The sequence below is a fragment of the Uranotaenia lowii genome, chromosome 1 (assembly GCF_029784155.1).
Source record: "Uranotaenia lowii strain MFRU-FL chromosome 1, ASM2978415v1, whole genome shotgun sequence".
NCBI lineage: Eukaryota > Metazoa > Arthropoda > Insecta > Diptera > Culicidae > Uranotaenia > Uranotaenia lowii.
The window spans coordinates 133,593,599-133,611,762 of record NC_073691.1 but is presented as its reverse complement, the minus strand read 5'-3'; the positions used below and the strand labels follow the sequence as shown (position 1 = coordinate 133,611,762).

The following is an 18,164-nucleotide window of genomic DNA, read 5'->3' as shown; positions in this document are numbered from 1 at the left end:
TTTGTGCCTGGATCGAATGCGTGAGGTTTTTCTGCTATTGCTATTATTGCACAGCAACCGCACGCAGGCAGCTAGTTTTTTCGTTTCTTTTTCCTCCCCCCTCTGCACAATACGTTGCGTGCGGGCCGTGCAACGCAATAAGCTCGGTTGTTTTTGTTGTTGCCTCAACCTTTGCGGCGAGGTTGAAGATGTTCTCCTCAACGACAGCTATCGGCTGGAGTTATTCAAATTCAAGAACGTAAATGAGTATGTGTGCCTCGTCTTCTTCAAGCATCATGTAGCAACCGAACGTTGAGAGAGTTCGTTCGGGGCAGCAAACGAATAGTGTCTCTCAGAGCAGATCCTCCTCATGGGGGGAGGTTTGAATGAATGTATATGTATCGTCTCCTGTATAGCTATGCGAGGCCTCAAAGTGTGTATTTTGAATGCCCAGCAAACATAACATCGCATAAGCAATGTCAGCTCAACTCGGTAACAATGTTAATGCGAATCGTAATTCCTACCAAACCAAGTAAATGATCGTAAAAATGGTTAGTTAAAGTCTACCGACTCGTATATGACAAAAGTCCGCCATGTTGGCAAATTTGTCTCCCGCGTGCGGGATTCAAATGAGAAAACAACCTTGTTGTTCTCTTTGCGATAAGCAGTGCAACCAGATTTCTAAAAATCAGAGGGTCCATTTGGATAAACTGGCCAATGAGAGAAGCAGCAAATATTGTCCTTGGCAACGGATTGCATGCATTGAGAGCAAAACTTGCGCTCTCTCGCATACTGTCAGGGTGTACGGTAAAAGGTGTTGTATATCGTCCAATTTTAACAACTCTTATCGCAGAAGCCAGAAGTTGAAAATATGTATGTATATTGCCTCCACTTTAGTACGTAAATGCTGTTTTTTCGAGTTATATAAGATGATTTTATAATGTATATGGAACGTATAGCAAAGTTTGTTGAGAAATATACCTACAAAAATGTTTGCTGGGTGCCTCTGATGAGAAAATTGGTGAGGATTTCAATCACTGCAGCTTACACAAATTATGAAAATCTTCTTTTTTTTCAACATTTTCTCGCATCAAATATTATAGGTTCACAAATTTCAGTTGTATTAAAGTAGGCTTGCCAGATTCTTTAAGAAAAAATGCGGGACATTTCAAAAAAAAAGCGGGACACAGCTGAAACCAGCGGGACATTTGAGAAACTCTTTGAAAAAGCTTAATTGTATTGCAAAACTTATACGTGGTTTACCATCTGCCAAACTTGTTCGGAGAAAGTACACTAAGGTTTTTTCACGCGAATTGATTTTGCTTAGTTTTTCTTACATGACTTCTATTTATACGGGTTTCTGCCGTAAGCACGTTTATTTTCCACAGTTTTTTTTTATTTGAAAACTTCCATCATTGTTTACTTTTGACAATTAAATCCAAAAAAGTGTTGTATAATATAAGGCAATTTTATTAAGATTCCGGCTAAAAATTAAGATCTTTAATCATTCAGTAGCAACTTATACAATATTTTTTCTAGACCAAAACGTTCACATAGCATATTGATTGAACGTGCTTCAAGAACTGTTATCTGAATCAGAATCTTACTGTAATGCGAGTTATCCAGTATTTTTTTTATAAACCCAATGAAAAATGCTGCCTAAATATTTTGAAATAAAAAAACGTTTTTTTCTTATGAAGGTTTTTTTCTGTTGAACCAATGAATTATTATTATTATTACTGTTACATATATTTATCGGACATATTTGTTTAATTGAATTTAAAAAAAATCAAATTGAGGATTAAGTTTGATGTTTTCTAGTATAAGCGAGTGAACTTTGTAAAAGTTTTCCGCGAAAAAAAAAGCGGGACATTTTGAGAAAAAAGCAGGACGGCGGGAAATTCAACAAAAAAGCGGGACATGTCTCGCTTTTGCGGGACGGATGGCCACCCTTTATTAAAGATTATCAAAATAAGTACATTTGTAAAATAAGGTTAACATTTTTTCTATTCATACCTAATTTACGTATTTTTCAAAAGACCTCTGATTTTTTTCAATGAAATTCAAGTGTAAGAGGAGGTACAGCAATTATTGTAGACTTGTTTGCAACAGCTCCCACCCCTTTTTCTCTCTTAAAAATGAAAAAAAAAAAATTCACCAGATATGTCCGTTCCTTTTTATTGGCTGATTTGCGAAAATTTGAAAAATTTGATGCATCACAAAAAACTATCACAGAATTTTTGGGTAAAAGCACAGAAAGTCAGAATCATTTTTCTCAAAAACACTGAATTTTTTTTCGGCAACCTTGACCATCGGACGTTAGGATTCGCTTACCAAAAACTTTTAGTCGATGTGTCGTAACATAAGATATCCATAGTCGCACATTAAGTGCTCTGTTGTTTCTACTTCAGTTTTACAAAACCGGCACATATCATTACTGAGTTTGGCAATTTTTTAAGGTGGTAATTGCATTGACAATAGACACCCAGCAAACATTTTTGTAGGTACATTTCTCAACCAACTTTGCTATACGCTTCATATACATTATAAAATCATCTTATATAACTCGAAAAAACAGCATTTACGTACTAAAGTGGAGGCAATATACATAAATATTTTTAACTTCTGGCTTATGCGATAAGTGTTGCAAAAATTGGACGATATACAACACCTTTTACCGTACATCCTGACAGCATGCGAGAGAGCGCAAGTTTTGCTCTCAATGCATGCAAACCGTTGCCAGCGACAATATTTGCTGCTTCTCTCATTGGACAGTTTAACCAAACGGACCCTCTGATTTTTAGAAATCTGGTTGCACTGCTAATCGCAGAGAGAACAACAAGGTTGTTTTCTCACTTGAATCCCACACGCGGGAGACAAATTTGCAAACATGGCGCAATTTTGTCATATACGAGTCGGTAGACTTTAACTAACCATTTTTACGATCATTTACTTGGTTTGGTAAGAATTACGATTCGCATTAACATTGTTAACGAGTTGAGCTGACATTTCTAATGCGATGTTATGTTTGCTGGGCAAGTTAACTTTTCGGGTTTTTTCGCAGATCAAAGCCGGACTCATATGGATTGTTCCTCATGCATTTTCAAATATTTCTGCCAAATTTGAGATCTAAAGAACTGGTTTCTGTTCTGCGCAATGAGTTTATATCCGAAAAAAATTAAATTTTTTTTTAGATTTTCTTGCTTTTTTCACAAAAACTCATTAAGCAGAACAGAAATCAGTACAATAGATCTCAAATTTGACAGAAACACTTGAAAAGGCCTGAGGAACAACCCATATGTGTCCCGATTTCATCTGCGAAAAAGCCGAAAAGCAAACTAATCTTATGGACAATGCCCTGTTAAAAGGTCTGTAACTGTTTTCAGATCACTTTTCGACAGGCTTAAAATGTCGCGAGTTTTCTTTGAATCAATAAATCTTTTTGATTGCCTAGCACCAATAGCCACAAGTCATTTGAATTTTATTTTTGAATTATCCCAAGTTTTAAGTTCACTGTTAAGTGCACAAGTTGATACTCCACAGAAAGGTTCCGTCCCTTCAGATCCTCTCCTAGCCAGTATATCATAACCAATTAAAGGGTGATACGGTCAAAATTTGGTCAAGGGAATACGCGTGTAAATCGGTGAAATCGTTTATTTAAAAAATGAAATTAAATTTCTATTTCAAGTTTAATAAGTATAAAATTCAGGAAAAATATTCAGTTAGGCTGCAATTAGATTTTGTACAGCCACCTTGTCCACCTTCTTCGCCGCAGAAAGCCAGTTTGCCTTGAACTGCTGCTCGTCCTTAGCAATTTTTTGGTCTTCTTTAGGTTCCGCTAGACAAAAGCCCAGTATTTCTCAATTGGGCGGAGCTCTGGCGTGTTGAAGGGTTCTTGTCCTTGGGAATCACCTGCATGTTGTTGGCGGCGTACCACTCCATGGCCTTTTTACCGTAATGGCAAGATGCCAAATCCGTCCAAAACAGTACGGAACAACCGTGTTTCTTCAGGAAAGACAGCAGACGTTTATTCAAACACTCTTTCACGTAAGTTTCTTGGTTGACAGTCCCGGAAGCTATGGAAATGCTGCTTTTCAAGCCACAGGTACAGATGGCTTGAAAAACCAGATATTTCTTCGCGAACTTTGACAGTTTCATGTGCTTGAAAATATCTGCTACCTGTCCCCTTCCTTTTGCCGTATAAAACTCCTGTCTCGGAAGCTGCTTGTAGTCTGCTTTGATGTAGGTTTCGTCGTCCACCACGCAGTCAAACTTCGTCAGCATCGTCGTGTACAGCCTCCGGGATCGCGCTTTGGCCGTCGTATTTTGTTTATCATCCCGATTTGGAGTCACTACCTTCTTGTAAGTCGATAGTCCGGTTCGTTTTTTACTCGATGCACGGTTGTAGACGATACACCCAGATTATTTGCGGCATCTCGGAGAAAGAGGTTAGGGTTTCGCTTGAAACTACCAGCAACTCTCTTTTTCGTCTCAGCGGCTTCCGGTTTTCGATTTCCCCCCCGATCCAGACTTCCTGGCTGTCGACAAACGTTCCCCAAACACTTTAATTACATTTGTAACGGTTGATTTGGCAACTTTTAGCGATTTTGCCAGCTTTGCGTGCGAGTAGCTCGGATTTTCGCGATGCGCGAGCAAAATTTTGATACGCTGCTCTTCTTCCTTGGACGGCATTCTGACAACTGAAGATTGAATTCCAAAATCAAAATAGAAGCAACATTCTACACACACACACCTTCAAAATTAGGGGTGTTCACGTTTTTTAAATGCAAAATTGAAAGAAATACGTCAAGTTGATATTGACCAAATTTTGACCGTATCACCTTTACATGTAACGAATTTCGATTTTACTGGTTTTTAGCAGACTTCAAAAAGTTTTCCCGTTGTTCTCCAATCATTTCTGGAAGATCGATAATGTAAATATGCTCTACTTCGAGCATTTTTTTCAACTAAAACTCTTGTCGTTTAATCTGATAGACGAGTAACAGGCTTTATGCCCCTATCAAGCAGAATACAGATGTAATCGAATATATTAACTAAAATTTGAATAAAAAAAACTAAATACGCATGAGCAGACATCTGTTTTCTATACATTACAGTTACTTTTTATGTTAAAATCACCTTTAATTTTCGAGAAAACGATTTAATTTAATTGTTGTCTAAATTGCCAAACGCCTATTGATGTTGTTAGAAAAAAAAACATTTTCTTTGGCAATATTTTCGAGAAATTTAATTGAAATCCAAGAAACTGATAACTTTTATATCACAAAGCTGTAATTTATAAAAATCTACGTTTTTTTTATAATTTTATATAATAAAGCAAAAGTTGGCGTTGCCATTTTTTTTCAATCAGTTCAACCATTTTAAAAACTTTAACAAATCTGTTTTGAGATCTTCAGATCTCTTTTGGGATTAGAGTGTCCATTTCCCGGCCATTTTTCCATTCCCGGGAATCGGGAAATCTGATGGCCTGTTTCCCGGGAATTCCCGGGATCCCGGGAAATATTCAAATACATGTAAAATATATGCACTTTGATTCAAACCTGTAGTGCATACAAGCCCATAATTTGTTCAACATGAAGAGTACATTTGTACAAAATGTTTTTAAACTTATTTGTAATCAAATAAATCAAACTTTTTTCAACAACGATAAATTGAATACAGTCAAACGAACTATTAAATAGCCTTTATAAGTGAAATTAAGAATTCATTGATGTAATTGTCGGTTAATAAAAAATCTTTTTATTTGTTTGAATTTTCTAACCTTTTTTTCGTTTTTCTGAACACTTTGCATATTTGCTCTTCATATTTTTTTTTGTTTTATTTGAGACACTTTACCATCTCTGCGGCATTCGTGTCTTGAATTTGCTCTTCATATGAAAAAAGCGATGTGTTCTTAAGTTTTTAAATTCACCTGGCTTTCAAAGCCAAAAGGAAACAAGTGCATGAATGTTACTTTCGAGAAAACACATAACACATTTCAAATATTGTTCGAAGTGTTGTGGGTTTTCGTTCAATGAAAACGGTTTGGAAATCCATATGACCTTTTTTAAATTTATCTATTTAAGAAAAAATGCACCAAGGCTGCAAAATGTCTACTGCCACAGGAATCGGAATATTCTCAATGAGTTTTGTATGACTAGATTTTCAAAAAGATCAAAGATCAAAGATGGTTCCGAAGGCTATCAGGCTTTTCCAGAGAAATAATTTCATACATGTCGGGAATTCCTGGGAATGAAACTATGATTCCCGGGAATCGGGAATTCCCGAATTTTACAAATTCCCTGGAATTCCCGACCGGGAAATCCCGGGACGGACACTCTATTTGGGATGTTGATTTGAGCCTTGATTTAAAGTTTAAATGATAAAAATCATAAATTTATTCCGTTTTACCTGTTTATTGGATATGGTCATTTTACAAACATGATTGGGTATTTAAAAACATTCTTTTTTTCTGCTTTCTAATCATTGTAAATTCTTCATGAAGACCTTAAATTTGTTGTACTTTTAATGTTCAACTGAATAAGAAACCCAACTTTTTGTTTCGAGCTTCAGTACGTATAATTTTCAAGGTCAAAATATTACATCAATAGTTGTCTAAATCTTTTTTTTTTCTAATTTTGAGTTTGCATATGTTTAATGCTTTGATTAGATTTGTTGTTTTGTCAGCGATTTCGTGGAACGACTGTAGGCGCATTTGGCTCGATTGGCATCCAGGATTAGTTTTAACAACTTAACGTCAATCATATTTGTGACAGCGAGCCGATGTACCACGCTTGGTGGTCTACACGAGAATGTCCGAGTCAGCGCTCGTCAGCAGCACAAGTGTGGTTTCCGAAGTGACTTGCACCGCAGGCATACATTGGTGCAATGTTATAAGATAATGCAAACAGTGTGGTGCAAGTTTATAACATCACCACATCTCCCATTTTTTCCAATTTATTTTCTTTCAATAAACTTAGAAGTTTGTAGATATAATGTATAATATTTTTAAGGATCTTTCATTTATAATATCGCACATATCTCAATGAATTGACATATATTCATTGTTCCTTATGATGATTAAACCACAATCATAACCTCTTATTGAACCTTGATAATTTGGTATTTCCCTTAAATCCCAAACCATATTTGGAATCGTCTTACATAATGAAACTTATTCTTTAAATTCTTTATTTACACCCTTTCTGGGAGATCGATCACTCTGGTTTGCATCCGATTGCAAATAAATACTTATTATGTCATTATGTAGTTTTTCTGTAATATTATTATATTCAGTATTTTAATGACACACTTACTCAATCATGAGAACCTCTATCTCTTCTCCTCTCTTTTTCAATTTTTGAAGAATCATGTCAGCACTATTGACAATATACATTTTCCTGTTGCTTGTCTAATGTATTCGATAAATCTTGATGATGTAGAATTTTCCGCACCAAACTCTTTTCTTCTTCTTTTCTTAAACCGATTTCTTTTTCTGCACATCTCCAACATCTTTATAACAAGACAGAGCGTCGCCCAGTTAAATAATTTTATAATAAACTGATTCTAAGTCAACTTTACACTTATTTCACTAAAAACTTTTTCTTAGTGAACTCATTCGATTTCTTCACTCAAAACTGATTCTGAGTAAACACGCCATTTTATTTCACCCAAAACTGTTTCTGAGCAAACTTATTTAGTAGCTTCACTCAAAGCTTATTCTGAGTAAACATCGACTACTCATTTATTTTTTCTGGAAGCTGCTTCTAAAAAGTTTTATTTGCTTTTGATATTTCACTCAAAATCTCCAGTTGAACTATATCCATACATAATAAATTATACACGAAACTTTCATTCAGAACATAGTGACGATTTCTTACACATTTCGTGACGTCTGCAATTCATTTAAAGCAACCATTCCACTTCACTTTCTCAAAGGCATATATTCCATTAATGCAAAATTGACAATATTTATTAACAAATATCTCTATATATTCATTTTGTGGACAAAGTAAACCTCACACAGTTTGTTTATTATGTTCTTTTGATGAGGAAAATTTGATCCTTTCCTCTTAAAGCGGTAAGCTCTCTTGCTGATAATAATCTTAAACACTTTACAAAGCAAGAGTTTCTTGATGCCGCTGCTGCCTTGCTAGAAATACATGCATAGCAAACATAAACCTCATACAATACAATCTTTTTTTTTCATTTATTAAGTCAACTATTAGTTCTAGGATTTTAAATTGTTTACTAAGAATATGTTGACAGTTTAAACAATGAACCTATGTGGCACAACAACTTAGCAGATTACTCCTCTTTGGGATAAGTTTTCCTTTTTCTATTTTTATTTTCTTTAGAACATATATTTTTATAAAGTTTTTTTCCGCCGTATCATAATTGATCTTTACAAACAAAACCTTGTTCATTCACGTTGTCAAATTTATCGGGAAGCTTTATTTCGTTCTTATTTCTTCGGTTTTATATCCTTTTCGAATTCCAAAATTCACATTTATGCCCTTATTATATTTTTTTTTTAAATTTTAACTGATTCTAAGATTTTCCGCCCAACTGAAACAAGTTTTTGGTACAGAGCACCCATCATCGTACCTTCCCGATGTTTCACAAGCTCATTCAAAACTTTATTTTATGAGGGCAAATGTTCCAGCCAAATAATAATAACAGCCAAATCTTTTTCGAATATAATTTGTACTTTTTTTCAAATAATCTTTTTTTCATCTTTTTTTACCATCTTCTTCTCCTTTTTCTCTTATTGCCAACATTATGAAGTCCACATCCTGAGAAAGAAAACTAAAACCTTCAAATTTTCTTTTCAATATACTATATTATACACACGTTAAAATGCATTGCAGAAATATGTACACTTTGAAATCATGTGGTTGAAATCGCAGAAGCAAATTCCAAAATTGATTTGATTGTGAAATTAAAAGAATTAAATATGAATAAAATCTTACTCGCCTCAATTTACCATTCAAAATTGAAGTTATAAAGAACGAAAATTGATCAAATAAGTTGACAGCCAAAACCAAATGTTTACCATTTTGTTACCGGAACCTTTGAAACGTTATTTTTTTTTCTTTCAACTGCACACTTCTCGGTGATGGTCGCCGTCGCGATTAATAGCAATCGAAATTGATTGAAATAAAAAAAAAACCTTTTTTTTTTACTTTCGTTCTTTAGGTTATAAATTTTCCAACAGAGTCTTTTTTCAATTAGTCTCCTAATTTAAAGTAGCCACTCAAAACCCACTCTGAGTATGTTTCACCATAATAATAGACTCAAAACATATACAGAACACAATCTCTTAATTTTGCCAAGAACCATTTCTTAGTTATTAAACCAAAGATAATTTTCAAACAACTGTTCTCACTTATATTCACCCAAAACCAATTTCTGAGCAAACTTTCACTCGAAGCTAGTTCCGAGTAAACTTAATATGATTGTCGTATTTAAAAAGCAGCTTTCTTTACTCCTTCATGTCCTCAATGAAAACCCATTGCGTTTTACTTTCTTCCGTTACTCTGCAGCATCTATAGCTTCGACAGTATTCTATTATGCATGATTATAGAAGATCTTCTGCACACTTGCATTGCTGTATTCATTCGTTTGCTGACGGCTTTTGCTACGCTGCAAATGTAATTGTATTAACCAGGATTTTTGAAGTTTACACCGATGTTGAAATGTTCTTTTGTTCCTCCCAATTGAGTTCTTAAAAGCGAATCTGTGATTTTTATCGGTAAGATTAATTATAATAGCATTATTTATGATGATAGTTAAATAAAAAATAATCTGCAGATAACAAATCAGTGTCAAAGTATCTCAGGAAATTAGGCAACTTAACATTTTAACAAGACATAATCAAAGATTATTCTTTTTCAAAATCACCGATTCGCCACATTTTTACGTAGTTAGTCTTTTTAGATTTTCAAAACTAATCAACAAACAAACAACTATTTTCAGCTGATTTTTCTTTATTATAAATATCAGTTTCATACTATTAAGGTTATGCTTAACTTGATCACCAATAGTAAACTAATAAACTTGAAATTTCGTCTTATACCGTTACGAGTTTTTTTTGGTCTTCCTGTATCCAATCCAGCTCTTGTTATCAACTCGTTTGTTTTTTTAGAGGTACCGTACTGGTACTTAACTTGTAATTTATCAATAAACAAGACGTACGTAGGAAACATATTTTTGGGAAAAACGTAATATTTCTTTTCATTCATTCATTCATTCACACACAAATGAATAATTAAAACGTTTCAAAAAGAATTAATATACTCTGGTGACTGAGAAAATTTATCAATCAGATTTACCTTTATCCATTTCAGCAAACTTTTAATTAAGTATAGCTTAAAACACTTTCTGTGAAAACGTCACATTCGTTATTTGCTCAAAACCCTTTTTGAGCAGACCTTATTTTCCATCAAATCGTCACTTCACTCAAAACCATTTCTGAGCAAACACTTTCCAAATTTGATTGATCTTAAGCAGATTAGTAGAAAGCCTCACTTTCACTAACTCGTGATAAAATGTGTAAATTTTACATCATTTCAACCTAGACTTCAATAACCGAAAACCAATCCCCCTCTTTCATATAATTATTACCAATCTAATCAACAAGAAATCGCGCGACCGTAATCTAAATCAATATGCGTATGTAAAACCATGAAAAGCTGACCTTTCATTTTCTTCGCTTCATAATTCCCGACATTTTCTTGTGAACCCTTCAATCACATTACACACATGATATGGAAGAAAAAACTGAAAGTTAAACATGTTGAAAACTGCCAACCAACTCCACTTTGTGACTATTTACAAAAGTTTTACATGTGTACCTAAGATATTTATTTTGATTATCAAGGTCGTTCAATATATGTGAAACACTTTCAAAAAAATGATCAGGTTCCTCCCTTCAAGCACAAGTCTCAATATAGTCACATACAAATGATTTCCAAGTAAAGCGCTCAGAATCACCCGCACCCACTCACGCTTTAAATTGAAGGACTGTATCGTGCCGCTCAAGCACTGTAGATGCACCCACTAATCTCTCCTATCTCTGCACGCTGCCCAGCGAATTAGTACAGTTATTTGGCGGGCACTGACCTTGCTCGCTAAAGGGATGCATGCTTTCACAGTTGCTTTTGTTGTCGTTCTTCCATATGAGCGCACAGCACAGCTCATTGGGATGCGCTAGCGGGTATATCTAATGCCATATTCGTTTTCATCCTGGTGGTGCACCGGTAGTGCACCAAGTGCTGTCAAAGCGTTTTTTTATATGAAGATGACAGCAGTTGGTGCACAACCATCTTTCCACCAGATGAAAACGAATATGGCATAAGTTAGCAATTGGCTTACCTTGTATCCAGAGCACCAGCAAGTATTTAAGCTTTATCCAATACAAGGAATTTAATTCTGACTTCAATTACCTCAATCATAAGAAAATTTAGGGAAACATCAAAATAAAACATTCCTTGAAAACTTTCAACTTAATTCCAAACTACGATCTTGGAATTCACTATTAAAATCACTCAATTTCTCTTGAATGTACAACAGCATCAACTATTAAAATACCCTTCTAAATGATTTGTTTTCTTTCATCTTCAATCTACACATTTTTTTTTTATTTCACTGACAGACACTTAGATTACTTATAATCTATATATATAAAAAGCAATTATCTGTATGTTTGTTTGTTTGTTTGTTTGTTTGTTTGTTTGTCCTCTATAGACTCAGCCGTCTTAAGAGCTAGAGATCTGAAATTTGGCATGGATGCTCATTAGGACCAGGAATGATGAAAAATGTTTTTAGATTTTTGGACGACCCCTTCTGAAGGGGGTCGTCCATACAAGACAAATATTGTTTTCACGTTATTGACGTTATTTTCCGTCGGATTGTGATGAAAATTTGCACATGAGTGTTTTGAGAGACGAGCAATCGATTACAGTTATCAAATTTAGGGATAGGGGTCGGCAAAAGGGGTCGTCCATATCCACTGATTTATGTTTTTGCGATATTGGCGTTATTTTACATCGGATTGTGATGAAAATTTGCACATGAGTGTTTTGAGAGACGAACAATCGATTACAGTTATCAAATTTAGGGTCAGGGGTTGGGCAAAGGGGTCGTCCATATCCACTGATTTATGTTTTTGCGATATTGGCGTTATTTTACATCGGATTGTAATGAAAATTTGCACATGGGTGTTTTGAGAGAAAAGCAATCGATTACAGTTATCAAATTTAGGAATAGGGGTCGGCAAAAGGGGTCGTCCATATCCACTGATTAATGTTTTTGCGATATTGGCTTTATTTTACATTGGATTGTGATGAAAATTTCCGCATAGGAGTTTGGAGGGACGCTCTTTTGCTTTCAGGTTTCAAATCTTGACTCAGGGGTCGGCAAAAGGGGTTATTATCTGTTCACTGTTTTAATGATATTCTCTTGATTGAACATAAAATTGTAATGAAAATTGGCACATAGGAGTTTAACAGAAAAGATAATTGATTTCAGGATTCAAGTTTTGAATTGTGGTCAAAAAAAAAAGGCCGTCCATGTTAGTTGCTCACTGTTTTCACGATATTGTCTTGATTATGCATCGGATTGAGATGAAAATGTTCAGATGAGGGTTATAAACTATGAGCAATTGACTCCAGGTAGCATGTTCTTTGTCAAGGGTCGGCGAAAGGGGCGTCTATATTCACTGATCACTGTTTTCAAGTTCCTGACGTTATTTTACATATAATTTTAAAAGAAAAAATGGCACAAGGGAGTTTTGATGAACGTAAAATTGGTTTCAATTATCGAATTTCGGGCCATGGGACAGAAAAAGAGGGTTTTATTGAAAGTTCAGTGTTTTGTGCAATAATTTTGTTGGAGGCGATTAATTGATACCAATTTAAGTGTGAAGGTCAAGCAAAAGAGTCGTGCACACAAACAAATAGTACATGTTTCTGCCAAAATGTCTAGATTTTGCAACCGATCGAGAAGAAAACACTCTCACATAAATTTTAATTTGAATTTCAAGTAATAGTAATAGTAGCGACTTTAAACACTGTTGAATTTTTTCCCCAAAATTGTCGAAAAAATGTTTCGAATTCATTTTCTAAACTCATTTTGACGTACCAATGATTTAAAGCGAAACGAAGTTCGTATGGGATCAGCTAGTCTTTTAATAAAAACACTCGGCATAAATTATCTTCTCGAGAAATCTTAATCCCCACAAAAGTACGAAACTAACTACTCGCACGCGTAACCATTTTTTTTTTTCGTCGCCACTTGTGACAGCGAGCCGATGTACCACGCTTGGTGGTCTACACGAGAATGTCCGAGTCAGCGCTCGTCAGCAGCACAAGTGTGGTTTCCGAAGTGACTTGCACCGCTATTCATACATTGGTGCAATGTTATAAGATAATGCAAACAGTGTGGTGCAAGTTTATAACATCACCACAATATTCATTTCAAAAACATGCTAGGACTTCGATATAGTCAAAGTGCTCAAGACTATGTCCAACATTAGGAAAACACTGAAAAAAATGTTCCTTATAATAGCCATAGCATTTGTTTTAGTTTTTACCGTATAAAGAGATGGTTTTAACATTACTATAACAAAAATCATGGTTATTAACATCTGACAAAAAAAAATTGGTTGAAAAATTTAGCTTAATTTTTTTATTTCTAAGATAGTTTTTCAAGAAACTTGCTTAGAATCCCGTCCAACTTAAAAATAATTTGAAACAAATCATATGTATGCTTTAAGTTCAGATGATCCGTAACATTATCAATTGTTTTTTAGTTTTGATAAGTCGAAAATAACGTCACAAACAGTCTTTATCAAACGGTATGTTAACATTAGGCACACATGCCGAATTAGGAACACCCACCCTACATGTATCTTTGTACCTGTACACAAAGGGAGCTATAGGGGAAAGTGTTCCTAAATGGGCCTATCGGGGTAAATACGCCTACGGCTATTTGAGGAAATAGCTGACTAGACAGCATATCACATCAATGCATACGCTTTGAACATAAGGCAAGAAAGAATTTTATGAATTTACCAACTTGAAAAAAAATCAAAATTCATACAAGGTTTTGATACCTATTTGATATTATTTTTTTCGTTTATTTAAAGACCCGTTATTTTACATTCAGGTCTGGAAAAAACAATAAGACACATGACTTAAATATATAGCTTTATTGCTACCACATATTAAATTTAATGTAATATTTTGACTTTTAAAAATGATTCGTTAAGAAGGTCAAAACAAAAACTTGGATGGTTTTTGACTCTTATATAAATGTACTTAAAAAGTTAAATAAATTTGGGTTTTTTGAAGCTTTAATAATGATTAGATAGTAAAATAAAAGAGTATTTAAGTATCCCTCTATCATGTTTGTAAAATGCCTCTATCCCTAAATATCAGGTTAAATTAAATAAATGTGTGATTTTTAACATTAAAGTTTCAAATAAAAGTTCTAATTAACACTTCAAGAGAAAATTGAAGATCTCAAAACATATTCGATTTTTCTTATGGTTGAACTGCCTCTATAATATGGAAACCCTGTCTTTAGATTTATTCCATAAAATTATAAAAAACATTGTTTTCATAATACTTCAGCTTTGTCGTATGAAAGTTATCAGTGTCTAACTTTTCCAGTGAAATTATACGGAAATATTTCCTAAAAATAGAAATTTTTGCCATTTAGCCCGCACAGTTTGAGGTTCGGCGTTTTAGACAACAGTTAAAATAAAATCATTTTCTCGAAAACTGAAGAAGATTTCAACATAAAAATTACTTCAATGTTTAGAAAACAGACGTCTGTTTATGTGTATATAGTTTTGTACACATATTCGATGTAATATTTGATTAAGTATTCTACTTAAAAGACGCATATTGCCCGCTTCTCCCCTACAGATAACTGAGATTAGTATATAGGTAAGTCTTAGATACGTACTAGCCTCAAGCATTTATGCTTTTTTGCTACATTTCTTTTCCTACTCACCGGAAACTGCCAGATTCACGATGAACATGTTCCGTGCCGTTCGCATCTGTGGCTTCCGGGCCACGGCCATCACCACCAGACTGTTTCCCGTGGCTCCGAAAACAATCAGGATGCCGTACATCACAATCAGGATGTGATAGGCAGGATCGTCTACCTTCCGGTTTGTGCTGTACTGCTCGATGAGCCCCTGCCGGATTGTGCTGGTGCCCATGATTGTCTCATTGTCCAGCGAAAGGTTAAACCGGGACAGAACGATATCCATTTTCAGAGCATTAGCATTAGTGACTCAGCTCACTACAACTTGAGTTTGTGGATTTTTGGTTTTCAAATGAGGGACAGATTAAAAAAACGCACCGCAAAAAGTAAACTCTTGCTATGGACGGATACTCCGAACTTTTTCGGCTGGGTCTGGAGGTCGTTTTATCCGAATTTGCGTTCACGTTGTTCGTACCTACTTCAGCATAAGGACATTGCCATGCTCCAAATTAATCACACTCCAAGGACCGCCGATGGAAGTGTGGGTAATGAACCTCGGAAAAAAAATATGGAAGCCCATGATGGAGTACGGTTGTGGTGGGTCGTAGAACGGATTAATCTGGAAGTAAAGGAAAGCAGCAAACATGAATTTAGTTTTATGATACTATCCTGAATTGTGTAAAGAGGACATTTATTGGCAAAAATTATTCTCTTTCCGCATGAACAAGTCTCGACTTCCGTCGTTGGTTAGGCAAAAATAACATTAAGAGCGAGAGAAGTGATCTTATGATATTCACGACGCACGTAACCTCTGAGGAGAATAATAATTCAGTTTAATTAATTTTCATAAAGAAAACATCTCAAAAATAATGTCGCAATCTCAAAATGCGAAAAAAACTCGATCTGTCCATAATAATGGTAATTTTTGTTTGAAATTTAGATTCAGAAATCGATTTAATAATAGAAATCCATAATTTTATGTTGGGTCAAATGCAGGAATCAGATTTGGATTAATTAATTAATTATTAAATTTCAAAATTGCCCAAAACAAAACAAAAAACCAGGTTAAAACCACTGCTATATAAACAGATCCATAGGATACTATCTAACTCTAACTACGATTGTTAGAAATCCTTACAACTTGCAGTGTGGAGAGGGTAGGAAAGGAAGGGTTGTTTTGTTGTGAATCTTATCAAATTTATCAACTAAATAATGTGATTAAATTTGATATGAGAGGGTTTTGGAAACGAAAAAAAATGGGTATGATTATTAGAGACTTTATTCCAGTAGTGGAGGATGTGAAGGACAGGAGGGCTCCATTACCAGTTTTTTTGCATATATCGAGATCAAAACAAGCAATGGGTCCATATTCTACAAGATAGATTGTTTGCGTATGGATAATTTGAGAACCTCCTTCTTCTGGGCGATGTCAGGAAGAAAGAGGCAGACTTTATTCCTATTTAATTTGACATAACTCGAAAACTCTTATCAAACAAATGGAGCCAAATGTGGCATGTGACATTCTTCAGATACTCAAGATATTTCGTATCTATGGCATAGTTCTTGAGCTCTTCCCGAATTGAAAGGGGGAGAGTGTGGGGAATTTATATCAATTAATTAATAAATTAATTTAAGAATTTGTGAAGCTTATTGAAAAAGCTTTAAAATTTCAAATCCTGGAATCAAATTAAAATATCAAGTTTCAGAAAATATGTTTAAGTCTTATTTGTATCGCTCGCGCTGCATGTTTCATTCTATAGCGATTTATTTGATTTCTGTTGTAATCTGGTAATAAATAATTCACGCAAAACAATTCAATCTGAATGACAACAATGAATCTGAATTTCATTTATTTGGTGTAAGTAGGAAAAGCACGCCGGTCAGCCATTAATAAATAATTTAAAATAACTTAAGCTCGAATAATGAGATGCTCTGGATGATCACTTTTAGTTCTACTATTCGTTCGTCGATTTAAACGCTGCTGATGAGCTCCGATCCGATGTAGTTTAAATTAGTTTTCTTTCACTTTCCTTTCGCACGTATGTATTTGTTTAGAATGAATGCCTGAATTCAGTTAAAATTTACTTGTCTATTGCTCAGTTCGTGGGTAAAAAATTTGTAATCAAATGTCCTGAGTTTTTTAGGTTTTTCAAAATTTACTCGAAATTGCCCGTCCCGGTTACTTGTAGAAGAAATCCTGTAATGTATAAAGTACAGGCATAATAGTTCCTTATAAACCTTTGTTGAAGATATTTTGGTAAAAGCAATGTTGCAGTAGCAATTCAAAGCATGGCACAAATTTCGACATACTGAAAAAGTTGTAATTTTTTCCCAAAAACATATAAATTCGAAATTTACATGGAATCTTCAGTAATTTTCTTGGAAAGAAATTAAGGTCTGTGAATTGCGTTATTTGAATTTCGAAAAACAATTTTGCAATTGTCAAAAATAGCTTTGAACGAGATTTCCTGATATTCAGAAATCAACGATACAATTTCGGTACTCTTTCAAAATTTTGATGAAAATTTTAAAATCCAGCTCACTAAGGAAAGAACTTTAATAGTTTTTTTTTTCAAAAATATCTGAAATCAACGAATTAAGAAATTTTTCAAGTAACTTGACGAGTTTTCGGCGTTTGTTTAGAAGGTTTATTCGATCGTTAGGCACTTTTTGATCGTTTCATTCTTTATCACATGAATAAGCTATTATTTTAATGAAGATTAATTTGACCTAAAAACAAACATCGTATTCCTTCTCGCCTTTCTATTCCAGGAGTTTTTATTCCATTCAATTGCACAACTCTTTTACTAATTTTTGTAGAGATGCAGAAATTCTACAAAACTAACATTCCAAACATACCATTCTATAATACAACCTGCAACTTTTCGTGGGGGGGACCTTGGCTTGGTTCCAAGCCAAGTTTCTTCAGGGAGGATTCACCAATTGTGCTTATTGCTATTAATGCGCATGCACGAGTTGTATTCTCCTAAATTTTGTAAACACCCGCTTCAAGGTGGTTCTGTGCCTGCGGGCCCCAAAGTGGGGGTAGGAGGGTGTATAATAATCCTATCTTAAGCAGAACGTTGTTAAGGTCTGCACTATAGCCAGGCACTGGTGCAAAGGGCCGTATTTTTCCTGGCAACTCGTGGGATTCAGATTATACACACGATTTTTAAATTTTCATCCTG

At 34.6% G+C, this 18,164-nt stretch overlaps 1 protein-coding gene across 7 annotated transcripts in view; it reads right to left on the bottom strand.

Moving 5' to 3' along the window:
* The window catches only part of LOC129740098 (neuropeptide F receptor), a 138,366-nt gene that overhangs the window by 52,292 nt on the left and 67,910 nt on the right, over positions 1 to 18,164 (bottom strand). For all 7 annotated transcript variants that reach the window (XR_008736103.1, XM_055731707.1, XM_055731706.1 and 4 more), the window contains one exon: positions 15,001 to 15,595. Coding sequence is in view for 6 of the 7 variants with exons in the window: in XM_055731707.1 (XP_055587682.1) it covers positions 15,001 to 15,262 (262 nt within the window). In the remaining variant the exon portion in view is untranslated. The remainder of the gene's footprint in view (positions 1 to 15,000; positions 15,596 to 18,164) is intronic.